General features: G+C 51.2%; 1 protein-coding gene across 3 annotated transcripts in view; it reads left to right on the forward strand.

The window, feature by feature from the left end:
• LOC139267496 (dynein axonemal heavy chain 6-like) overlaps nt 1–27,336 on the forward strand; it is a 729,921-nt gene that overhangs the window by 209,224 nt on the left and 493,361 nt on the right. For all 3 annotated transcript variants that reach the window (XM_070885895.1, XM_070885898.1, XM_070885896.1), the window contains 3 exons: nt 4,633–4,728; nt 10,888–11,028; nt 13,342–13,557. In XM_070885895.1, coding sequence (XP_070741996.1) covers nt 4,633–4,728; nt 10,888–11,028; nt 13,342–13,557 — 453 coding nt within the window. The remainder of the gene's footprint in view (nt 1–4,632; nt 4,729–10,887; nt 11,029–13,341; nt 13,558–27,336) is intronic.

Raw genomic sequence — 27,336 nt, forward strand, 5'->3', positions numbered from 1 at the left:
CGGTGGTGTTGCCTGGGGTCGCGCTGCTGGCTGAGCTACAAAACATAAATGAGGTTATTAGAGGAGAAGGGGGTGCTAGGGTCACAAGGTGATTCAAACGCCACACACAGCATGTGCACGACAAAAGCACCACCACTATCAAAATCATCACAGACATCACATTTCATGACCATGACCAAATTCTGCATTGCAATGATTTTCATGAGGCCATCATTATTTAGATAACACTTTTATCAATCATCTATCATATATTATTGTTTGGATATGAGTGGGTGTGGCATCTATTGACCTTACATCACGCAATGGTGTATACTTTACCCACGTGGCATCACATCAGGTTCTGCTGCTGCTTGTGTGGGTGACCGGAGGTGGCTCCCCACTAGAGCCAGCACCCACTCCTCGATGTCGGTCAGCTCGCCTCTGCTCAGCCCTATTCTTCAAAAACTTGTCCTGCAAAAGGTAACACCAGCACAAAATGGCATGAGATCATAGTGTGTGATCATTGCTAGGTACTGTCACAGAGACTGATACAAAACATAACCGACAGATGTAATCATGATTATTATGATAATTATCATTTACCTAAAGACGTACACCGTAAACACAGGCTTTGAGTAAAACATTCCCGGTATAAGACCAAGACATCACATCTGATTTTAATCACTCATTGCACTTACAATTCAAATTATATAAATATATAAGTAAATGTAAATAAATGTAATACTTATTCTGGCGGATCCGACAACTGCACAGACATCAGTTAATGGATATGATCTAATTGGCATCACGGAGACATGGCTCCAGGGTGACCAAGGCTGGGAACTCAACATCCAGGGGTATTCAACATTTAGGAAGGATAGAGAGAAAGGAAAAGGAGGTGGGGTAGTGTTGCTGGTTAAAGAGGAAATTAATGCAATAGTAAGAAAAGACATTAGCTTGGATGATGTGGAATCGATATGGGTGGAGCGACGGAATACCAAGGGGCAGAAAACGCTAGTGGGAGTTGTGTACAGACCACCAAACAGTAGTAGTAAGGTTGGGGACAGCATCAAACAAGAAATTAGGGATGTGTGCAATAAAGGTACAGCAGTTATCATGGCCGACCTTAATCTACATATTGATTGGGCTAACCAAACTGGTAGCAATGCGGTGGAGGAGGATTTCCTGGAGTGTATTAAGGATGGTTTTCTAGACCAGTATGTCGAGGAACCAACTAGAGGGCTGACCATTCTAGACTGGCTGATGTATAATGAGAAAGGACTAATTAGCAATCTTGTTGTGTGAGGCCCCTTGGGGAAGAGTGACCATAACATGGTAGAATTCTTTATTAAGATGGAGAGTGACACAGTTAATTCGGAGACTAGAGTCCTGAACTTAAGGAAAGGTAACTTTGATGGTATGAGACGTGAATTGGCGAGAATAGACTGGCAAGTGATACTTAAAGGGTTGACGGTGGATAGGCAATGGCAAACATTTAAAGATCACATGGATGAACTTCAGCAATTGTACATCCCTGTCTGGAGTAAAAATAAAACTGGGAAGGTGGCTCAACCGTGGCTAACAAGGGAAATTAAGGATAGTGTTAAATCCAAGGAAGAGGCATATAAATTGGCCGGAAAAAGCAGCAAACCTGAGGACTGGGAGAAATTTATAATATAGCAGATGAGGACAAAGGTTTAATTAGAAGGGGAAAAATAGAGTACGAGAGGAAGCTTGCTGGGAACATAAAAACTGACTGCAAAAGCTTCTATAGATATGTGAAGAGAAAGAAATTAGTGAAAATAAACGTCGGTCCCTTGCAGTCAGATTCAGGTGAATTTATAATGGGGAACAAAGAAATGGCGGACCAGTTAAACAAATACTTTGGTTCTGTCTTCACAAAGGAAGACACAAATAACCTTCCGGAAATACTAGGAGACCGAGGGTCTAGTGAGAAGGAGGAACTGAAGGAAATCCTTATTAGGCGGGAAATTGTGTTAGGGAAATTGATGGGATTGAAGACCGATAAATCCCCGGGGCCTGATGGTCTGCATCTCAGAGTACTTAAGGAAGTAGCCCGAGAAATAGTGGATGCATTGGTGATCATTTTCCAACAGTCTATCGACTCTGGATCAGTTCCTATGGACTGGAGGGTAACTAATGTAACACCACTTTTTAAGAAAGGAGGGAGAGAGAAAACGGGTAATTATAGACCGGTTAGCCTGACATCAGTAGTGGGGAAAATGTTGGAATCAATTATTAAAGATGAAACAGCAGCACATTTGGTAAGCAGTGATGGGATTGGTCCAAGTCAGCATGGATTTATGAAAGGGAAATCCTGCTTGACAAATCTTCTAGAATTTTTTGAGGATGTTACTGGTAGAGTGGACAAGGGAGAACCAGTGAATGTGGTGTATTTGGACTTTCAAAAGGCTTTTGACAAGGTCCCACACAAGAGATTGGTGTGCAAAATTAAAGCACATGGTATTGGGGGTAATGTACTGATGTGGATAGAGAACTGGTTGGCAGACAGGAAGCAGAGAGTCGGGATAAACGGGTCCTTTTCAGAATGGCAGGCAGTGACTAGTGGAGTGCCGCAGGGCTCAGTGCTGGGACCCCAGCTCTTTACAATATACATTAATAATTTAGATGAGGGAATTGAGTGTAATATCTCCAAGTTTGCAGATGACACTAAGCTGGGTGGCGGTGTGAGCTGTGAGGAGGACGCTAAAAGGCTGCAGGGTGATTTGGACAGGTTAGGTGAGTGGGAAAACATGTGGCAGATGCAGTATAATGTGGATAAATGTGAGGTTATCCACTTTGGTGGCAAAAACACGAAGGCAGAATATTATCTGAATGGCAGCAGATTAGGAAAAGGGGAGGTGCAACGAGACCTGGGTGTCATGGTACATCAGTCATTGAAAGTTGGCATGCAGGTACAGCAGGCGGTGAAGAAGGCAAATGGTATGTTGGCCTTCATAGATAGGGGATTTGAGTATACGAGCAGGGAGGTCTGACTGCAGTTGTACAGGGCCCTTAGTGAGGCCTCACCTGGAATATTGTGTTCAGTTTTGGTCTCCTAATTCTTGCTATTGAGGGAGTGCAGCGAAGGTTCACCAGACTGATTCCCGGGATGGCAGGACTGACATATGAGGAGAGACTGGATCGACTGGGCCCGTATTCACTGGAGTTTAGAAGGATGAGAGGGGATCTTATAGAAACGTATAAAATTCTGATGGGACTGGACAGGTTAGATGCAGGAAGAATGTTCCCGATGTTGGGGAAGTCCAGAACCAGGGGACATAATCAAAGGATAAGGGGTAAGCCATTTAGGACTGAGATGAGGAGAAACTTCTTCACTCAGAGAGTTGTTAACCTGTGGAGTTGTTGATGCCAGTTCATTGGATATATTCAAGAGGGAGTTAGATGTGGCCCTTACGGCTAAAGGGATCAAGGGGTATGGAGAGAAAGCAGGAAAGGGTACTGAGGGAATGATCAGCCATGATCTTATTGAATGGCGGTGCAGGCTCGAAGGGCCGAATAGCACGCATTTGCGATGTTTCTATGTTTCTAAGGTTGTTCCAGCGCTTGCGGCACTGTTTACCCTCACGCACCTCGTTCGTTCCCGACGAGACCACCTCGGCTATGTCAGCCCAAATCTTCTGGTACACTTTTGGGGTGGGCGTCCGACGCCTACCCCGGGTCAATTGACCCCAGCGTGACTCCATCTCCTGCAAGAGGGAGGCATTTGCCTCGTTGGAGAATCTCTGAGCTGGTTTTCATCCTCCCACTTCTAGTTCCTCTCCTACCTTACTGCTCTCACCAGCATCCTCACCCTCCACATCGTGCTGTGTCGCCTCTTCCATGCCTTCCATTTTAATTATATTTTTTTTCCCCAAAATCTCCGTGCAAACAAGGTTATTTGTGCTCTTAATTCTTTTTACTGCTGCTAAATCTCTCTCCTACCTCCATAACAGCCAAACAAGCACACAACACACCCACACACACTTTCAGTGCCTCTCTGCTTCCCCTCGCTCCTCTTCTGCGCATGTATGGATGACCCCTGACCTCCTGAAACGTGGGAAATGACCGTTGCCATGGACGCCGATATTTTAAAGCAGAAGGGCAAAAAATTTACCGCTAACGCCCATTTCACATTGCTGGTGGTAACGCCCATTTTTTAAAGTGAAAAGTTGGGGGTTTTGAAAATAGCCAATAATCCCGGCGATCTTAAAACCCATAAATAAACGCCAACGCTGGAAATAACGCCCATTTTTGGCCGATCTGCACAATAATGGAAAGTCTAGCCCCATGTCTCAAAATTACTATCTCCACAAAATAGCACTTCTGAAAGAAATCTCCCACTGGCATTTGAATGACTGAATGTGAAAGGAGAAGTTTCATGGATTGTCTCAGCAGCAGTGCCCCATGAGGCTGTGTTCACAATAAGTTGCCAGTTTTGATGTGAAAGTGCATGAACTGGTTCAGCTCGTGCCATGTTTGGAAGCACGATGGGGTCACATTAACCCTCACTGCAATTTAAAATTAAAGGGGATCAACTTCACCACTTGGGCAGGTAGCCGGTGGGTGACGGGACAGCACAGCTCTCGATATCGCCGCTCTGTCAATAACCCAGCTCTGTTTGTTTGGCAGGCGCTTATACCGAAGCAGAAGCAGGTGGCAGAGGCCCAGGAAGCACTTGAGATCGCCAAAGCCAATCTTAAAGAGAAGAATGAAAGTCTTCGGCTGGTAGGACACCGTGAGCTTTACTTCCTTCCTTCCTCCCCTCCTCCTCCTCCGTGACCACTAACCGAAACACACACGTGCATGTGCACAGACACAAGTGCAGACACACACATGTGCAAACACTCACACACATACATGTGCATACAGACACACATGCGCGCACACACATGTCCACACACACACGTGCACACACAAGCATGCACACACATTCACATGCACACATACACATGTGACAGGCACACATGCACACATGTGCACACTCATACACACGTACATACACACAGATACACACCTGCACACACATGAACATACACACATTTGCATGCAGGCACACACACATGCACACACACGTGTGCACACAGACATGTGCATTCAGACACTCGCACGAATATACACATGCACACAGACACACATACACGCACAATGTGTCCACACAAACGTGCACAAAGTGCACACACATATGCACAAGTGCACAAACACGTCATACACATTCACACACACACGCACAAGTGCATACACATTCATACACAACCGTGCACACACATATATGTGCACGTACACATGTCATGCACACACAAATGCGCACATGTGCACAGATGTAAACATACAAGTGCACACATGTGCACACTCATACACACACATTCACACACGTATGCACATGTGCATACACACAGACACATGCACAGACATGTGAACATGCACATACGTGCACGCTGACACACACGCATACTTCTCCTTCTTGTTAGGCGGTCCCTCGAATCGAGGATGACTTGCTTCCACGCCAAAAAGGAATGAGCTCAATTTCACAGGTGTTTCAATGAAGGACCTAATATTCCCGGTCCTGAACTGCATATTGAAGGGTGGAAGATGCCTGTGTGTGGATTTTTTTAACGTGTGGTAGCCATTGCACACCAGCCACCACACGGGCTTGACAGAGCTAGGTCTTGGTCCAATGGCAAGGATTACCCAAGACACTGCTGAACAGACCTAGCGTGCACACATATCACAGTTTGGGCTGGCCCGTGATGCCCCTGGGCCCTCGCCTCTCCTGGGCCCCGATCATGTCGCTCCATGATCACTCGCCGCTCCTTCACCCCGACCTCGCCGCCCCTGCTGTACCTGCCCACGCTCCAATCACTGACCTCGACCTTGGTGATGCCCAATCTATCATGTATTCAACTATCATTGTAACCCATGTATAAGCTGACCTAAGCTGACCTTGAGAACATTGACCACAACGGGGTGAACTTGTGGGAGACAATCCTAACCTGGATTTTCAGGTATAAAAGGGGAAGCTCCACCCACCTTCATCACTTGAGGTCTTGGTAATAAAGGTAACTGGTCACAGAGTGACCTTCTCTCAAGTATGGGCCTCGTGTGCATTTATACTGTATAGTAAGGACATATCATTGGCGACGAGAAACTGGGATTTAAACCACGCAAGCATGGCCACTAGCAGCACAGAAGAGAGGTACTGTGTTGGTGATGATTGGGACGACTTTATTGAGAGACTACAGCAAAGTTTTGTCACTAAGGAATGGTTGGGACAGGATTCGGCCGACAAACGCAGGGCTCATCTCCTGACGGTTTGTGGATCCAGAGCATGCTCCCTGATGAAGGACCTTCTAGCGCCAGAGAAGCCGACGGACAAGACATTCGAAGAGCTCAGTAAGTTGATCGGGGAACACCTTAAACCGGCGAGCAGCATGCACATGGCGAGACACCGGTTTTACAAGCACCGGCGGCGAGAAGGGCAAAGCGTTCCAGACTTCGTGGCAGACCTCTGGCGACTGGCGAGCCTATGTAAGTTCCCAGATGCATGCAGAGCAGAGATGCTACGAGACTTTTTTATTGAGGGCATCGGGCACGCTGGGGTTTTCAGGAAACTGATTGAGACCAAAGACTTGACCTTGGAAGCGGCGGCTCTGATAGCCCAGACATTTATCTTAGAGGAGGAAGAGACCAGAATGATGTATGACAAAAATCTTGGCTCAAATGCGGCAAACGACCAGGGAGTCAACATTGTTAACGCGGCACACAGTTCTCTAGGCAGACAAGGGCAATCGAACATGCCCCAGCATGTAGTCGAACGCAAAGGGGGAATTCAACAGAGACAATGGCTAGCTGAACGGGGATTCATGCCATCGCAATGGACAATGCGGCCAGTAATGGGGCCATCAACACCTGTTAATGGCGCGCTTAAGGACAGTTACAGAGACAGTCAGAGATGATCGACTGGTAATGAACCGTTTGTTTCCAACAACGGCTCATGCTGGAGGTGTGGAGGCAAACACCCAGCCAGAGATTGCAGGTATCAGCAATATACCTGCAGAAACTGTAACATCAGCAGTCACTTGGCACGTATGTGCAGGAAGCCTGCAGCCAGGTTGATGTATGAGGAGGATGGACCCGATGTAAGCCCTACGAGGCCAAATGAATACTGGGGGAAATCGCTGGAAGCTGAAGTTCAGCGAGTTCATGTGGAGCACATACACAGTTCATATACCAGGATGCCACCGATAATGATGAAAGTGCTCCTCAATGGCATCCCAGTATTAATGGAGCTGGACACGGGAGCCAGCCAGTCCCTGATGAGTATCAAACAGTTCGAAAGGTTGTGGGTGTCCAAGGCCAGGAGGCCAAAATTATTGCCGATTGACGCACAGCTACGGACATACACAAAGGAGATAATTCCGGTGCTAAGCAGCGCCACGGTAGTCGTGACCCACAAACATTCGAAGAACAGGTTGCCACTCTGGATTGTCCCAGGGGATGGTCCCGCACTACTGGGGAGGAGTTGGCTTGCTGTCATGAACTGGAAATGGGGCGATGTCAATGCAGTTTCTTCTGTGGAGCGAGTATCATGCTCACAGGTCCTGGACAAATTTGACTCATTATTTTAACCTGGCATCGGCACTTTCATGGGGGCCAAGGTAGTGATTCACATAAACTCGGACGCCAGGCCAGTACACCACAAGGCCAGAGCGGTGCAGTACGTGACGCGGGAAAAGATAGAAGGCGAATTGGACCGCCTGCTGAGGGAAGGCATCATCTCACCAGTCGAATTCAGTGACTGGGCGAGCCCGATTGTGCCGGTGCTCAAGGCGGATGGGTCGGTCAGGATATGTGGCGATTACAAGGCCACCATCAATCGGGTGTCACTCCAAGACCAGTACCCACTACCGAGAGCGGAGGACCTCTTTGCGACGCTATCTGGTGGCAAACTTTTTTCAAAATTGGACCTGACCTCAGCTTACATGACCCAGGAGCTGGCAAGTGAGTCGAAGAAGCTGACCACCATCACGACACACAAGGGGTTGTTTGAGTATTACAGATGTCCGTTCGGGATTCGCTCGGCCACCGCGATCTTTCAGAGAAATATGGAAAGCCTCCTCAAGTCGATTCCAAGGACGGTGATTTTTCAAGACGACATCCTCATCACGGATCGTGATACTGAAGAACACCTCCACAACCTGGAGGAGGTGCTACGCAGACTGGACCGGGTAGGGCTGCGACTGAAAAAGGCGAAGTGCGTCTTCCTAGCTCCAGAGGTAGAATTCCTGGGGAGAAGTGTAGCAGCAGACGGGATCAGCCCTACTGCATCCAAGACGGAAGTGATCCAGAGAGCACCCAGACCCCGTAACACGACGGAGCTGTGTTCATTCTTGGGGCTCCTGAACTATTTTGGTAACTTTCTTCCCAAATTGAGCACGCTGCTAGAGCCGCTACACGTGCTCCTTCGCAAAGGTCGCGATTGCGTCTGGGGGGACAGCCAGGAAAGGGCTTTTGATAGAGCACGCAATTTGTTCTGCTCCAACAAACTGTTAACGTTATATGACCCGTGTATGGAACTTGTTTTAACGTGCGATGCGTCGTTCTATGGGGTCGGGTGCGTGTTGCAGCATGTTATTGCCAATGGTCAGTTACAGCCGGTAGCTTATGCCTCCAGAAGTCTGTCCCAGGCAGAAAAGGGTTACGGGATGGTAGAAAAGGAAGCGCTTGCATGTGTATATGCAGTAAAAAAAATGAACCAGTACCTGTTTGGCAGGAAATTTGAGCTGGAGACAGATCACAAACCCCAAATCCCTTTTAGCCGACAACAAGGCTATAAATGCGAATGCATCGGCCCACATACAGAGGTGGGCACCTACATTAGCCGCCTATGACTACACAATTTGGCACAGACCGGGCACTGAAAACTGCGCCGATGCACTCAGCAGGCTCACACTAGCCACCACTGAGGGGGCAACCGAGCATGGTGGTAAAAACAGAGAGACAGACTATTATCTGAATGGTGACAGATTAGGAAAAGGGGAGGTGCAACGAGACCTGGGTGTCATGGTACATCAGTCATTGAAGGTTGGCATGCAGGTACAGCAGGCGGTTAAGAAAGCAAATGGCATGTTGGCCTTCATAGCGAGGGGATTTGAGTACAGGGGCAGGGAGGTGTTGCTACAGTTGTACAGGGCCTTGGTGAGGCCACACCTGGAGTATTGTGTACAATTTTGGTCTCCTAACTTGAGGAAGGACATTCTTGCTATTGAGGGAGTGCAGCGAAGATTCACCAGACTGATTCCCAGGATGGTGGGACTGACCTATCAAGAAAGACTGGATCAACTGGGCATTGTATTCACTGGAGTTCAGAAGAATGAGAGGAGACCTTATAGAAACATTTAAAATTCTGACGGGTTTAGACAGGTTAGATGCAGGAAGAATGTTCCCAATGTTGGGGAAGTCCAGAACCAGGGGTCACAGTCTAAGGATAAGGGGTAAGCCATTTAGGACCGAGATGAGGAGAGACTTCTTCACACACAGAGTGGTAAACCTGTGGAATTCTCTACCACAGAAAGTGGTTGGGGGCAATTCACTAAATATATTCAAAAGAGAGTTAGATGAGGTCCTTACTACTCGGGGGATCAAGGGGTATGGCGAGAAAGCAGGAAGGGGGTACTGAAGTTTCATGTTCAGCCATGAACTCATTGAATGGCGGTGCAGGCTAGAAGAGCTGAATGGCCTGCTCCTGCACCTATTTTCTATGTTTCTATGTTTCTATGCTGCTGAGATGGTCATGGCTGTTGAAGCTTTCGAAAGCGAAGGCTCACCCGTGACAGCCCGTCAGATTAAAGTCTGGACAAATAAAGACCCGCTACTGTCTTTAGTTAAGAAATTTGTCCTGAATGGGGACTGGGCAACCACGTATGGGGCATGCCCTGAGGAATTTAAACCGTTTCATAGGTGCAGGGATGAACTCTCGATTCAGGCCGATTGCCTACTGTGGGGAAACCGAGTAGTCATGCCCCAGATGGGCAGAGAGGTGTTCATCAGAGAACTTTACAATGGGCACCCGGGCATTGTCATGATGAAGGCAATTGCCAGGTCACACGTTTGGTGGCCAGGGAGAGATGCAGACCTGGAACTTTGTGTTCGCAGGTGCAACACGTGTGCTCAGCTGGGCAACGCACCCAGGGAAGGCCCCCTTAGCCCCTGATCATGGCCCGCCAAGCCTTGGTCACGCATCCATGTGGACTTCGCAGGTCCTTTCGTCGGAAAAATGTTTTTGTTGTAGTAGATGCCTACTCCAAATGGATTGAGTGTGCCATTTTAAATGCAAGCACATCCTCTGCCACGGTAGAAAGTCTGCGGGCAATGTTCGCCGCCCATGGTTTACCGGATGTCTTGGTCAGCGACAATGGCCCGTGCTTCACAAGCACTGAATTCTAGGACTTCATGGCAGGCCTCGGGGCCTCCCACTTCAGGCCAGCCTCAGGGCCTCCCCACTTCAGGCCAGCCTCCGGCCCCCCACTTCAGGCCAGCCTCAGGCCTCCCACTTCAGGTCAGCCTCGGGCCTCCCACTTCAGGTCAGCCTCGGGGCCTCCCCACTTCAGGCCAGCCTCGGGCCTCCCACTTCAGGTCAGCCTCGGGCCTCCCACTTCAGGTCAGCCTCGGGGCCTCCCCACTTCAGGCCAGCCTCGGGGCCTCCCACTTCAGGCCAGCCTCAGGCCTCCCACTTCAGGCCAGCCTCAGGCCTCCCACTTCAGGCCGGCCTCGGGCCTCTGAGCTTGTGCCGGTGTTTATACGACTGCCCTTTTCCACTCACTCCTTACTCGCACTATGACACCGAGAGTTGGCTTGCAACGATTCATTTCTGCTTCTGTCCCATAGATTGAGGAGCACCAGCAGTCACTGCAGCAGCACTACAATGAGACCGTGGAGCAGAAGGAGACCTTGGCCAATCGCAAATTGCTCACCACGAAGCGCCTGTCACGGGCAGCGGTCCTGATCACCGCACTCGCCACCGAAAAGGTCACTTCTCTTCAAACTGGTTATGTGTTTCAGCTCACAGAGTGACAGTGTTATAGCGAGAGAGTGACAGGCAGAGAGCGACAGTGATGGAGAGAGTGTGAGAGTGACAGCGAAAGAGTGAGAGTGACGGAGGGGATTGGGAGTGACGGTGAGAGAGTAACAGATGGAGAGAGAGTGAGAGGGATGGAGAGAGTGAGAGTGACGGGGAGAGAGAGTGAGAGTGACAGAGAGAGAATGAGAGTGAGAGAGACACAGAGAGAGTAACAGATGGAGGGAGTGAGAGTGATGGAAAGAGTGACAGTGATGGAGAGAGAGTGAGAGTGACGGGGTGAGAGTGAGTGTGACGGGGAGAAAGAGTGGGAGCGATGGAGAGAGAGTAACAGACGGAGAGAGAGTGAGAGTGACGGAGAGAGAATGAGAGTGAGAGAGACACAGAGAGAGTAACAGTGACGGAGAGAGAGTGCGAGTGCCAGAGAGAGAGTGAGTTTGATGGAAAGAGAGTGACAGTGATGGAGAGAGAGTGAGAGAGACAGAGAGACAGGGAGAGAGTGAGAATGATGGAGAGAGAGTGAGTGTGATGGCAAGAGAGTGAGAGTGACAGCAAGAGAGTGAGAGTGATTGAAGGAATGAGAGTGACGAAGAGAGAGTGAGAGTAACAGGGAGAGAGTGTGGGAGACAGGGAGAGAGCCAGAGAGAGAGTAAGAGAGACAGGGAGAGAGTGAGAGAGACAGGGAGAGAGTGAGAGAGACAGGGAGAGAGTGAGAGACAGAGAGAGAGAGACAGAGAGAGAGTGAGAGTGTTGGAGCGGGTGAGAGTGACAGGGAGAGTGACAGGGAGAGCGTGAGAGAGACAGAGAGAGAGAGACTGAGTGTGACAGGGAGGGGGAGAGACTGAGAGTGGAATTAGATTGGGTGGGATATTTAAAGGTGTGGGGAGTGAGGGGGCGAGTGGGATTAGACTGGGTGGGATATTAAAGGGTGTATGGAGTGAGGGAGGGAGAGTGGGATTAGACTGGGTGGGATATTAAAGGGTATGTGAAGTGAGGGGGGGAGAGTGGGATTAGACTGGGTGGGATATTACAGGGAGTGAGGGGGAGAGTGGGATTAGACTGGGTGGGATATTACAGGGAGTGAACAGGAGAGTGGAATTAGACTGGGTGGGATATTACAGGGTATGGGGAGAGTGGGGTTAGACTGGGTGGGATATTACAGGGTATGGGGAGTGAGGAGGAGAGTGGGGTTAGACTGGGTGGGATATTACAGGGAGTGAACAGGAGAGTGGGGTTAGACTGGGTGGGATATTACAGGGAGTGAGGGGGAGAGGGGGATTAGACTGGGTGGGATATTACAGGGAGTGAACAGGAGAGTGGGATTAGACTGGGTGGGATATTAATGGGTATGTGGAGTGGGGGGAGAGTGAGATTAGACTGGGTGGGATATTACAGGGAGTGAGGGGAAGAGTGAGATTAGACTGGGTGGGATATTAATGGGTATGGGGAGTGAGGGGGAGAGTGGGATTAGACTGGGTGGGACATTACAGGGAGTGAGGGGGAGAGTGGGATTCGACTGGGTGGGATATTACAGGGAATGAGGGGAAGAGTGGGATTAGACTGGGTGGAATATTACAGCGAGTGAACAGGAGAGTGGGATTAGACTGGGTGGGATATTACAGGGTATGGGGAGTGAGGGGGAGAGTGGGGTTAGACTGGGTGGGATATTACAGGGTATGGGGAGTGAGGGGGAGAGTGGGGTTAGACTGGGTGGGATATTACAGGGGTGAGGGGGAGAGTGGGATTAGACTGGGTGGGATATTACAGGGTATGGGGAGTGAGGAGGAGAGTGGGGTTAGACTGGGTGGGATATTACAGGGAGTGAGGAGGAGAGTGGGATTAGACTGGGTGGGATATTACAGGGAGTGAACAGGAGAGTGGGGTTAGACTGGGTGGGATATTAATGGGTATGTGGAGTGGGGGGAGAGTGTGATTAGACTGGGTGGGATATTACAGGGAGTGAGGGGGAGAGTAGGATTAGACTGGGTGGGATATTACAGGGAGTGAGGGGGAGAATGGGATTAGACTGGGTGGGATATTACAGGGAGTGAGCAGGAGAGTGGGATTAGACTGGGTGGGATATTACAGGGAGTGAGCAGGAGAGTGGGATTAGACTGGGTGGGATATTACAGCGAGTGAGCAGGAGACTAGGTGGGTCACAGACTTGATGACCTGATGGGCCTGTTTCTGTGCCGGAACAGTCTGTGATTCTAAGATTCCTTGAGTACTCGGTTAGGATTGCTCACCATGTATTCTCCTTTCAGACCCGTTGGAAGGAAGCTCTTAATGAGTTAGACCGGCACCTGCAGGGAATAGTGGGAGACACCCTTCTAACAGCCGCTTGTATCACGTACTATGGCCCGTTCACTGCAGACTATAGGCAGGGGCTGATTGAGAAATGGCTCACATTCTGTACCAAGAACCAAATCCCGGCCTCGCCCGATTACGCACTCATCACAGCAACGACAGAAAAAATTGAGGTAAAGAATAAGCGGAGGATTGTTACAAGAGAACGTCACAGCCCTACATATAAACTTTTTTCTCTACTGGAGCAGGGGAGAGATGATCAATGGCTCTCTTGTGAGCCAGCTGGGAACTGATAGCGGCAGGGAAGTCAAAACACATCGTGTTGCTTCATCGCAACTCTGAGAAATCAGTGTGGGATATTGGGAATCACTGGGCAATGCTCAGACACAGTGGGAGATGTTGGGAGACAGTGGGAGATGTTGGGACACAGTGGGAGATGTTGGGAGAAGCTAAGCGATGTTTTCAGATGTTGGGACACAATGGGAGATGTTGGGAGACAGTGGGAGATGTTGGGAGACGCTGGGAGACAGTGGGAGATGCTGGGAGACAGTGGGAGATGTTGGGATACATTGGGAGATGTTGAAAGACAGTGGGAGATGTTGGGAGAAGCTAAGAGATGTTTTCAGATGTTGGGACACAGTGGGAGATGTTGGGAGACAGTGGGAGATGTTGGGATACATTGGGAGATGTTGGAAGACAGGGGGAGATGTTGGGAGACAGTGTGAGATGTTGGGACACAGTGGGAGATGTTGCGAGACTCTGGGAGACAGTGGGAGATGTTGGGACACAGTGGGAGATGTTGGGAGACAGTGGGAGATGTTGGGAGACAGTGTGAGATGTTGGGACACAGTGGGAGATGTTTGGAGATGGTGGGAGATGTTGGGAGACAGTGGGAGATGTTGGGAGACAGTGGGAGACAGTGGGAGATGTTGGGAGACAGTGGGAGACAGTGGGAGATGTCGGGAGACAGTGTGAGATGTTGGGACACAGTGGGAGATGTTGGGAGACAGTGTGAGATGTTGGGAGACAGTGGGAGATGCTGGGAGACAGTGGGAGATGTTGGGAGACTCTGGGAGACACTGGGAGATGTTGGGAGACAGTGGGGGATGTTGGGATACATTGGGAGATGTTGGAATACAGTGAGAGAGTTGGGAGACAGTGGGAGATGTTGGGAGACAGTGGGAGATGTTGGGACTCAGTGGGAGATGTTGGGATACATTGGGAGATGTTGGGAGACAGTGGAAGATGTTGGGAGACTCTGGGAGATAGTGGGAGATGTTGGGAGACAGTGGGATATGTTGGGAGACTCTGGGAGATAGTGGGAGATGTTGGCAGACTCTGGGAGACAGTGGAAGATATTGGGAGACAGTGGGAGATGTTGGAAGACAGTGGGACATGTTGGGAGACTCTGGGAGATAGTGGGAGATGTTGGGACACAGTGGGAGATGTTTGGAGACAGTGTGAGATGTTGGGACACAGTGGGAGATGTTGGGAGATGTTGGGAGACTCTGGGAGACACTGGGAGATGTTGAGAGACAGTGGGAGATGCTGGGATACTTTGGGAGATGTTGCAATACAGTGGGAGATGTTGGGAGACAGTGGGAGATGTTGGCAGACAGTGGGAATGTTGGGATACATTGGGAGATGTTGGGAGACAGTGGAAGATGTTGGGAGACTCTGGGAGATAGTGGGAGATGTTGGGAGACAATGTGAGATGTTGGGAGACTCTGGGAGATAGTGGGAGATGTTGGGAGACAATGTGAGATGTTGGGAGACTCTGGGAGATAGTGGGAGATGTTGGGAGACAGTGGGAGATGTTGGGAGACTCTGGGAGATAGTGGGAGGTGTTGGGAGACAGTGGGAAATGTTGGGAGACTCTGGGAGATAGTGGGGGATGTTGGGAGACTCTGGGAGATAGTGGGAGATGTTGGGAGACAGTGGGAGATGTTGGGAGATAGTGGGAGATGTTGGGAGACTCTGGGAGATGTTGGGAGACAGTGGGAGATGTTGGGAGACAGTGGGAGACAGTGGGAGATGTTGGGAGACTCTGGGAGATAGTGGGAGGTGTTGGGAGACAGTGGGAAATGTTGGGAGACTCTGGGAGACAGTGGGGATGTTGGGAGACTCTGGGAGATAGTGGGAGATGTTGGGAGACAGTGGGAGATGTTGGGAGATAGTGGGAGATGTTGGGAGACTCTGGGAGATGTTGGGAGACAGTGGGAGATGTTGGGAGACAGTGGGAGATGTTGGGAGACTCTGGGAGATAGTGGGAGACTCTGGGAGATAGTGGGAGATGTTGGGAGACAATGGGAGATGTTGGGAGACTCTGGGAGATAGTGGGAGATGTTGGGAGATAGTGGGAGCTGTTTGGAGACTCTGGGAGATGTTGGGAGACAGTGGGAGATGTTGGGAGACTCTGGGAGATAGTGGGAGATGTCGGGAGACTCTGGGAGATATAGGGAGATGTTGGGAGACAGTGGGAGATGTTGGGAGACAGTGGGAGATGTTGGGAGACTCTGGAAGACACTGGGAGATGTTGGGAGATAGTGGGAGATGTTGGGAGACAATGGGAGATGTTGGGAGACTCTGGGAGATAGTGGGAGATGTTGGGAGATAGTGGGAGATGTTTGGAGACTCTGGGAGATAGTGGGAGATGTTGGGAGACAGTGGGAGATGTTGGGAGACTCTAGGAGATAGTGGGAGATGTCGGGCGACTCTGGGAGATATAGGGAGATGTTGGGAGACAGTGGGAGATGTTGGGAGACAGTGGGAGATGTTAGGAGACTCTGGGAGATAGTGGGAGACTCTGGGAGATAGTGGGAGATGTTGGGAGACAATGGGAGATGTTGGGAGACTCTGGGAGATAGTGGGAGATGTTGGGAGATAGTGGGAGATGTTTGGAGACTCTGGGAGATAGTGGGAGATGTTGGGAGACAGTGGGAGATGTTGGGAGACTCTGGGAGACAGTGGGAGATGTCGGGAGACTCTGGGAGATATAGGGAGATGTTGGGAGACAGTGGGAGATGTTGGGAGACAGTGGGAGATGTTGGGAGACTCTGGAAGACACTGGGAGATGTTGGGAGACAGTGGGAGATGTTGGGAGATAGTGGGAGATGTTGGGAGACAGTGGGAGATGTTGGGAGACAGTGGGAGATGTTGGGAGACTCTGGGAGACAGTGGGAGGTGTTGGGAGACAGTGGGAGATGTTGGGATACATTGGGAGATGTTGGGAGACAGTGGAAGATGTTGGGAGACTCTGGGAGATAGTGGGAGATGTTGGGAGACAATGTGAGATGTTGGGAGACTCTGGGAGATAGTGGGAGATGTTGGGAGACAGTGGGAGATGTTGGGAGACTCTGGGAGATAGTGGGAGGTGTTGGGAGACAGTGGGAGATGTTGGGAGACAGTGGGAGATGTTGGGAGATAGTGGGAGATGTTGGGAGACTCTGGGAGATGTTGGGAGACAGTGGGAGATGTTGGGAGACAGTGGGAGACAGTGGGAGATGTTGGGAGACTCTGGGAGATAGTGGGAGGTGTTGGGAGACAGTGGGAAATGTTGGGAGACTCTGGGAGACAGTGGGGGATGTTGGGAGACTCTGGGAGATAGTGGGAGATGTTGGGAGACAGTGGGAGATGTTGGGAGATAGTGGGAGATGTTGGGAGACTCTGGGAGATGTTGGGAGACAGTGGGAGATGTTGGGAGACAGTGGGAGATGTTGGGAGACTCTGGGAGATAGTGGGAGACTCTGGGAGATAGTGGGAGATGTTGGGAGACAATGGGAGATGTTGGGAGACTCTGGGAGATAGTGGGAGATGTTGGGAGATGTTGGGAGACAGTGGGAGATGTTGGGAGACTCTGGGAGATAGTGGGAGACTCTGGGAGATAGTGGGAGATGTTGGGAGACAATGGGAGATGTTGGGAGACTCTGGGAGATAGTGGGAGATGTTGGGAGACAATGGGAGATGTTGGGAGACTCTGGGAGATAGTGGGAGATGTTGGGAGATAGTGGGAGCTGTTTGGAGACTCTGGGAGATGTTGGGAGACAGTGGGAGATGTTGGGAGACTCTGGGAGATAGTGGGAGATGTCGGGAGACTCTGGGAGATATAGGGAGATGTTGGGAGACAGTGGGAGATGTTGGGAGACAGTGGGAGATGTTGGGAGACTCTGGGAGATAGTGGGAGATGTTGGGAGACAGTGAGAGATGTTGGGAGACAGTGGGAGATGTTGGGAGACAGTGGGAGATGTTGGGAGGTAGTGGGAGATGTTGGGAGACTCTGGGAGATATTGCGAGACAGTGGGAGATGTTGCGAGACAGTGGGAGATGTTGGGAGGCTCTGGGAGATAGTGGGCGATGTTGGGAGACAATGGGAGATGTTGGGAGACTCTGGGAGATAGTGGGAGATAGTGGGAGATGTTGGTAGATGTTGGGAGATAGTGGGAGATGTTTGGAGACTCTGGGAGATAGTGGGAGATGTTGGGAGACAGTGGGAGATGTTGGGAGACTCTGGGAGATGTTGGGAGACAGTGGGAAATGTTGGGAGACAGTGGGAGATGTTGGGCCACAGTGGGAGATAGTGGGAGATAGTGGGAGATGTTGGTAGATGTTGGGAGATAGTGGGAGATGTTTGGAGACTCTGGGAGATAGTGGGAGATGTTGGGAGACAGTGGGAGATGTTGGGAGACTCTGGGAGATGTTGGGAGACAGTGGGAAATGTTGGGAGACAGTGGGAGATGTTGGGCCACAGTGGGAGATGTTGGGAGACGGAGGGAGATGTTGGGAGACAGTGGGAGATGTTGGGGCACAGTGGGAGATGTTGGGAGACGGTGGGAGATGTTGGGACACAGTGGGAGATGTTGGGAGACAGTGGAAGACAGTGGGACATGTTGGGAGACAGTGTGAGATGTTGGGACACAGTGGGAGATGTTGGGAGACAGTGGGAGATGTTGGGAGACGCTGGGAGACAGTGGGAGATGTTGGGATACATTGGGAGATGTTGGAAGACAGTGGGAGATGTTGGGAGACAGTGGGAGATGTTGGGAGAAGCTAAGAGATGTTTTCAGATGTTGGAACACAGTGGGAGATCTTGGGAGACACCAGGAGATGTTGGGAGACAGTGGGAGATGTTGGGATACATTGGGAGATGTTGGAAGACAGTGGGAGATGTTGGGAGACAGTGTGAGATGTTGGGACACAGTGGGAGATGTTGTGAGACTCTGGGAGACAGTGGGAGATGTTGGGACACAGTGGGAGATGTTGGGAGACGGTGGGAGATGTTGGGAGACGGTGGGAGATGTTGGGAGACGGTGGGAGATGTTGGGAGACAGTGGGAGATGTTGGGAGATGTTGGGAGACAGTGTGAAATGTTGGGAGACAGTGGGAGATGTTGGGACACAGTGGGAGATGTTTGGAGACAGTGTGAGATGTTGGGACACAGTGGGAGATGTTGGGAGACTCTGGGAGACACTGGGAGATGCTGAGAGACAGTGGGAGATGCTGGGATACTTTGGGAGATGTTGCAATACAGTGGGAGATGTTGGGAGACAGTGGGAGATGTTGGCAGACAGTGGGAATGTTGGGATACATTGGGAGATGTTGGGAGACAGTGGGAGATGTTGGGAGACTCTGGGAGACAGTGGGAGGTGTTGGGAGACAGTGGGAGATGTTGGGATACATTGGGAGATGTTGGGAGACAGTGGAAGATGTTGGGAGACTCTGGGAGATAGTGGGAGATGTTGGGAGACAGTGGGAGATGTTGGAAGACTCTGGGAGATAGTGGGAGGTGTTGGGAGACAGTGGGAAATGTTGGGAGACTCTGGGAGATAGTGGGGGATGTTGGGAGACTCTGGGAGATAGTGGGAGATGTTGGGAGACAATGTGAGATATTGGGAGACTCTGGGAGATAGTGGGAGATGTTGGGAGACAGTGGGAGATGTTGGAAGACTCTGGGAGATAGTGGGAGGTGTTGGGAGACAGTGGGAAATGTTGGGAGACTCTGGGAGATAGTGGGGGATGTTGGGAGACTCTGGGAGATAGTGGGAGATGTTGGGAGACAGTGGGAGATGTTGGGAGACTCTGGGAGATAGTGGGAGATGTCGGGAGACTCTGGGAGATATAGGGAGATGTTGGGAGACAGTGGGAGATGTTGGGAGACAGTGGGAGATGTTGGGAGACTCTGGGAGATAGTGGGAGACTCTGGGAGATAGTGGGAGATGTTGGGAGACAATGGGAGATGTTGGGAGACTCTGGGAGATAGTGGGAGATGTTGGGAGATAGTGGGAGATGTTTGGAGACTCTGGGAGATAGTGGGAGATGTTGGGAGACAGTGGGAGATGTTGGGAGACTCTGGGAGATAGTGGGAGATGTCGGGAGACTCTGGGAGATATAGGGAGATGTTGGGAGACAGTGGGAGATGTTGGGAGACAGTGGGAGATGTTGGGAGACTCTGGAAGACACTGGGAGATGTTGGGAGACAGTGGGAGATGTTGGGAGATAGTGGGAGATGTTGGGAGACAGTGGGAGATGTTGGGAGACAGTGGGAGATGTTGGGAGACTCTGGGAGACAGTGGGAGGTGTTGGGAGACAGTGGGAGATGTTGGGATACATTGGGAGATGTTGGGAGACAGTGGAAGATGTTGGGAGACTCTGGGAGATAGTGGGAGATGTTGGGAGATAGTGGGAGATGTTGGGAGACTCTGGGAGATGTTGGGAGACAGTGGGAGATGTTGGGAGACAGTGGGAGACTCTGGGAGATAGTGGGAGGTGTTGGGAGACATTGGGAAATGTTGGGAGACTCTGGGAGATAGTGGGGGATGTTGGGAGACTCTGGGAGATAGTGGGAGATGTTGGGAGACAGTGGGAGATGTTGGGAGATAGTGGGAGATGTTGGGAGACTCTGGGAGATGTTGGGAGACAGTGGGAGATGTTGGCAGACAGTGGGAGATGTTGGGAGACTCTGGGAGATAGTGGGAGACTCTGGGAGATAGTGGGAGATGTTGGGAGACAATGGGAGATGTTGGGAGACTCTGGGAGATAGTGGGAGATGTTGGGAGATAGTGGGAGATGTTTGGAGACTCTGGGAGATAGTGGGAGATGTTGGGAGACTCTGGGAGATAGTGGGAGATGTCGGGAGACTCTGGGAGATATAGGGAGATGTTGGGAGACAGTGGGAGATGTTGGGAGACAGTGGGAGATGTTGGGAGACTCTGGGAGATAGTGGGCGATGTTGGGAGACAATGGGAGATGTTGGGAGACTCTGGGAGATAGTGGGAGATGTTGGGAGACAGTGGGAGATGTTGGGAGACTCTGGGAGATGTTGGGAGACTCTGGGAGACACTGGGAGATGTTGGGAGACAGTGGGAGATGTTGGGATACATTGGGAGATGTTGGGAGACTCTGGGAGATAGTGGGAGACTCTGGGAGATAGTGGGAGATGTTGGGAGACAATGGGAGATGTTGGGAGACTCTGGGAGATAGTGGGAGATGTTGGGAGATAGTGGGAGATGTTTGGAGACTCTGGGAGATAGTGGGAGATGTTGGGAGATAGTGGGAGATGTTGGGAGATGGTGGGAGATGTCGGGAGACTCTGGGAGATATAGGGAGATGTTGGGAGACAGTGGGAGATGTTGGGAGACAGTGGGAGATGTTGGGAGACTCTGGGAGACACTGGGAGATGTTGGGAGACAGTGAGAGATGTTGGGAGACAGTGGGAGATGTTGGGAGACAGTGGGAGATGTTGGGAGATAGTGGGAGATGTTGGGAGACTCTGGGAGATAGTGGGAGATGTCGGGAGACTCTGGGAGATATAGGGAGATGTTGGGAGACAGTGGGAGATGTTGGGAGACAGTGGGAGATGTTGGGAGACTCTGGGAGATAGTGGGCGATGTTGGGAGACAATGGGAGATGTTGGGAGACTCTGGGAGATAGTGGGAGATGTTGGGAGACAGTGGGAGATGTTGGGAGACTCTGGGAGATGTTGGGAGACTCTGGGAGACACTGGGAGATGTTGGGAGACAGTGGGAGATGTTGGGATACATTGGGAGATGTTGGGAGACTCTGGGAGATAGTGGGAGACTCTGGGAGATAGTGGGAGATGTTGGGAGACAATGGGAGATGTTGGGAGACTCTGGGAGATAGTGGGAGATGTTGGGAGATAGTGGGAGATGTTTGGAGACTCTGGGAGATAGTGGGAGATGTTGGGAGATAGTGGGAGATGTTGGGAGATGGTGGGAGATGTCGGGAGACTCTGGGAGATATAGGGAGATGTTGGGAGACAGTGGGAGATGTTGGGAGACAGTGGGAGATGTTGGGAGACTCTGGGAGACACTGGGAGATGTTGGGAGACAGTGAGAGATGTTGGGAGACAGTGGGAGATGTTGGGAGACAGTGGGAGATGTTGGGAGATAGTGGGAGATGTTGGGAGACTCTGGGAGATAGTGGGCGATGTTGGGAGACTCTGGGAGATAGTGGGAGATGTTGGGAGATAGTGGGAGATGTTTGGAGACTCTGGGAGATAGTGGGAGATGTTGGGAGACAGTGGGAGATGTTGGGAGACTCTGGGAGATGTTGGGAGACTCTGGAAGACACTGGGAGATGTTGGGAGACAGTGGGAGATGTTGGGATACATTGGGAGATGTTGGGGGACAGTGGGAGATGTTGGGAGACTCTGGAAGACAGTGGGAGATGTTGGGACACAGTGGGAGATGTTGGGAGACAGTGGGAGATGTTGGGATACATTGGTAGATGTTGGGAGACTCTGGGAGACAGTGGGAGATGTTGGGAGACTCTGGGAGATAGTGGGAGATGTTGGGAGCCAGTGTGAGACAGTGGGAGATGTTGGGAGACAGTGGGAGATGTTGGGAGACTCTGGGAGATAGTGGGAGACTCTGGGAGATAGTGGGAGATGTTGGGAGACAATGGGAGATGTTGGGAGACTCTGGGAGATAGTGGGAGATGTTGGGAGATGTTGGGAGACAGTGGGAGATGTTGGGAGACTCTGGGAGATAGTGGGAGACTCTGGGAGATAGTGGGAGATGTTGGGAGACAATGGGAGATGTTGGGAGACTCTGGGAGATAGTGGGAGATGTTGGGAGATAGTGGGAGCTGTTTGGAGACTCTGGGAGATGTTGGGAGACAGTGGGAGATGTTGGGAGACTCTGGGAGATAGTGGGAGATGTCGGGAGACTCTGGGAGATATAGGGAGATGTTGGGAGACAGTGGGAGATGTTGGGAGACAGTGGGAGATGTTGGGAGACTCTGGGAGATAGTGGGAGATGTTGGGAGACAGTGAGAGATGTTGGGAGACAGTGGGAGATGTTGGGAGACAGTGGGAGATGTTGGGAGGTAGTGGGAGATGTTGGGAGACTCTGGGAGATATTGCGAGACAGTGGGAGATGTTGCGAGACAGTGGGAAATGTTGGGAGGCTCTGGGAGATAGTGGGCGATGTTGGGAGACAATGGGAGATGTTGGGAGACTGGGAGATAGTGGGAGATAGTGGGAGATGTTGGGAGATGTTGGGAGATAGTGGGAGATGTTTGGAGACTCTGGGAGATAGTGGGAGATGTTGGGAGACAGTGGGAGATGTTGGGAGACTCTGGGAGATGTTGGGAGACAGTGGGAAATGTTGGGAGACAGTGGGAGATGTTGGGCCACAGTGGGAGATGTTGGGAGACGGAGGGAGATGTTGGGAGACAGTGGGAGATGTTGGGGCACAGTGGGAGATGTTGGGAGACGGTGGGAGATGTTGGGACACAGTGGGAGATGTTGGGAGACAGTGGAAGACAGTGGGACATGTTGGGAGACAGTGTGAGATGTTGGGACACAGTGGGAGATGTTGGGAGACAGTGGGAGATGTTGGGAGACGCTGGGAGACAGTGGGAGATGTTGGGATACATTGGGAGATGTTGGGATACATTGGGAGATGTTGGAAGACAGTGGGAGATGTTGGGAGACAGTGGGAGATGTTGGGAGAAGCTAAGAGATGTTTTCAGATGTTGGAACACAGTGGGAGATCTTGGGAGACACCAGGAGATGTTGGGAGACAGTGGGAGATGTTGGGATACATTGGGAGATGTTGGAAGACAGTGGGAGATGTTGGGAGACAGTGTGAGATGTTGGGACACAGTGGGAGATGTTGTGAGACTCTGGGAGACAGTGGGAGATGGTGGGACACAGTGGGAGATGTTGGGAGACGGTGGGAGATGTTGGGAGACGGTGGGAGATGTTGGGAGACGGTGGGAGATGTTGGGAGACAGTGGGAGATGTTGGGAGATGTTGGGAGACAGTGTGAAATGTTGGGAGACAGTGGGAGATGTTGGGACACAGTGGGAGATGTTTGGAGACAGTGTGAGATGTTGGGACACAGTGGGAGATGTTGGGAGATGTTGGGAGACTCTGGGAGACACTGGGAGATGCTGAGAGACAGTGGGAGATGCTGGGATACTTTGGGAGATGTTGCAATACAGTGGGAGATGTTGGGAGACAGTGGGAGATGTTGGCAGACAGTGGGAATGTTGGGATACATTGGGAGATGTTGGGAGACAGTGGGAGATGTTGGGAGACTCTGGGAGACAGTGGGAGGTGTTGGGAGACAGTGGGAGATGTTGGGATACATTGGGAGATGTTGGGAGACAGTGGAAGATGTTGGGAGACTCTGGGAGATAGTGGGAGATGTTGGGAGACAGTGGGAGATGTTGGAAGACTCTGGGAGATAGTGGGAGGTGTTGGGAGACAGTGGGAAATGTTGGGAGACTCTGGGAGATAGTGGGGGATGTTGGGAGACTCTGGGAGATAGTGGGAGATGTTGGGAGACAATGTGAGATATTGGGAGACTCTGGGAGATAGTGGGAGATGTTGGGAGACAGTGGGAGATGTTGGAAGACTCTGGGAGATAGTGGGAGGTGTTGGGAGACAGTGGGAAATGTTGGGAGACTCTGGGAGATAGTGGGGGATGTTGGGAGACTCTGGGAGATAGTGGGAGATGTTGGGAGACAGTGGGACATGTTGGGAGACTCTGGGAGATAGTGGGAGATGTCGGGAGACTCTGGGAGATATAGGGAGATGTTGGGAGACAGTGGGAGATGTTGGGAGACAGTGGGAGATGTTGGGAGACTCTGGGAGATAGTGGGAGACTCTGGGAGATAGTGGGAGATGTTGGGAGACAATGGGAGATGTTGGGAGACTCTGGGAGATAGTGGGAGATGTTGGGAGATAGTGGGAGATGTTTGGAGACTCTGGGAGATAGTGGGAGATGTTGGGAGACAGTGGGAGATGTTGGGAGACTCTGGGAGATAGTGGGAGATGTCGGGAGACTCTGGGAGATATAGGGAGATGTTGGGAGACAGTGGGAGATGTTGGGAGACAGTGGGAGATGTTGGGAGACTCTGGAAGACACTGGGAGATGTTGGGAGACAGTGGGAGATGTTGGGAGATAGTGGGAGATGTTGGGAGACAGTGGGAGATGTTGGGAGACAGTGGGAGATGTTGGGAGACTCTGGGAGACAGTGGGAGGTGTTGGGAGACAGTGGGAGATGTTGGGATACATTGGGAGATGTTGGGAGACAGTGGAAGATGTTGGGAGACTCTGGGAGATAGTGGGAGATGTTGGGAGACAATGTGAGATGTTGGGAGACTCTGGGAGATAGTGGGAGATGTTGGGAGACAGTGGGAGATGTTGGGAGACTCTGGGAGATAGTGGGAGGTGTTGGGAGACAGTGGGAAATGTTGGGAGACTCTGGGAGATAGTGGGGGAATGTTGGGAGACTCTGGGAGATAGTGGGAGATGTTGGGAGACAGTGGGAGATGTTGGGAGATAGTGGGAGATGTTGGGAGACTCTGGGAGATGTTGGGAGACAGTGGGAGATGTTGGGAGACAGTGGGAGACTCTGGGAGATAGTGGGAGGTGTTGGGAGACATTGGGAAATGTTGGGAGACTCTGGGAGATAGTGGGGGATGTTGGGAGACTCTGGGAGATAGTGGGAGATGTTGGGAGACAGTGGGAGATGTTGGGAGATAGTGGGAGATGTTGGGAGACTCTGGGAGATGTTGGGAGACAGTGGGAGATGTTGGCAGACAGTGGGAGATGTTGGGAGACTCTGGGAGATAGTGGGAGACTCTGGGAGATAGTGGGAGATGTTGGGAGACAATGGGAGATGTTGGGAGACTCTGGGAGATAGTGGGAGATGTTGGGAGATAGTGGGAGATGTTTGGAGACTCTGGGAGATAGTGGGAGATGTTGGGAGACAGTGGGAGATGTTGGGAGACTCTGGGAGATAGTGGGAGATGTCGGGAGACTCTGGGAGATATAGGGAGATGTTGGGAGACAGTGGGAGATGTTGGGAGACAGTGGGAGATGTTGGGAGACTCTGGGAGATAGTGGGCGATGTTGGGAGACAATGGGAGATGTTGGGAGACTCTGGGAGATGTTGGGAGACTCTGGGAGACACTGGGAGATGTTGGGAGACAGTGGGAGATGTTGGGATACATTGGGAGATGTTGGGAGACTCTGGGAGATAGTGGGAGACTCTGGGAGATAGTGGGAGATGTTGGGAGACAATGGGAGATGTTGGGAGACTCTGGGAGATAGTGGGAGATGTTGGGAGATAGTGGGAGATGTTTGGAGACTCTGGGAGATAGTGGGAGATGTTGGGAGATAGTGGGAGATGTTGGGAGACTCTGGGAGATGGTGGGAGATGTCGGGAGACTCTGGGAGATATAGGGAGATGTTGGGAGACAGTGGGAGATGTTGGGAGACAGTGGGAGATGTTGGGAGACTCTGGGAGACACTGGGAGATGTTGGGAGACAGTGAGAGATGTTGGGAGACAGTGGGAGATGTTGGGAGACAGTGGGAGATGTTGGGAGATAGTGGGAGATGTTGGGAGACTCTGGGAGATAGTGGGCGATGTTGGGAGACTCTGGGAGATAGTGGGAGATGTTGGGAGATGTTGGGAGATAGTGGGAGATGTTTGGAGACTCTGGGAGATAGTGGGAGATGTTGGGAGACAGTGGGAGATGTTGGGAGACTCTGGGAGATGTTGGGAGACTCTGGAAGACACTGGGAGATGTTGGGAGACAGTGGGAGATGTTGGGATACATTGGGAGATGTTGGGGGACAGTGGGAGATGTTGGGAGACTCTGGAAGACAGTGGGAGATGTTGGGACACAGTGGGAGATGTTGGGAGACAGTGGGAGATGTTGGGATACATTGGTAGATGTTGGGAGACTCTGGGAGACAGTGGGAGATGTTGGGAGACTCTGGGAGATAGTGGGAGATGTTGGGAGCCAGTGTGAGACAGTGGGAGATGTTGGGAGACAGTGGGAGATGTTGGGAGACTCTGGGAGATGTTGGGAGACAGTGGGAGATGTTGGGACACAGTGGGAGACAGTGGGAGATGTTGGGAGACAGTGGGAGATTTGGGAGACGGTGGGAGATTTGGGATACATTGGGAGATGTTAGGAGACTCTGGGAGACAGTGGGAGATGTTGGGAGACTCTGGGAGATAGTGGGAGATGTTGGGAGCCAGTGTGAGACAGTGCGAGATGTTGGGAGACAGTGCGAGATGTTGGGAGACTCTGGGAGATGTTGGGAGACAGTGGGAGATGTTGGGACACAGTGGGAGATGTTGGGAAACAGTGGGAGATGTTGGGAGACTCTGGGAGACATTGGGAGATGTTGGGAGACAGTGGGAGATGTTGGGAGACAGTGGGAGACAGTGGGAGATGTTGGGAGACTCTGGGAGATAGTGGGAGATGTTGGGAGCCAGTGTGAGACAGTGGAAGATGTTGCGAGACAGTGGGAGATGTTGGGAGACTCTGGGAGATAGTGGGAGATGTTGGGAGACAATGGGAGATGTTGGGAGACAGTGGGAGATGTTGGGAGACAGAGGGAGATGTTGGGAGACAATGGGAGATGTTGGGAGACTCTGGGGGATAGTGGGAGATGTTGGGAGACTC

The sequence above is a fragment of the Pristiophorus japonicus genome, chromosome 7, assembly GCF_044704955.1.
Source record: "Pristiophorus japonicus isolate sPriJap1 chromosome 7, sPriJap1.hap1, whole genome shotgun sequence".
In the NCBI taxonomy this organism is placed as follows: Eukaryota; Metazoa; Chordata; class Chondrichthyes; family Pristiophoridae; genus Pristiophorus; species Pristiophorus japonicus.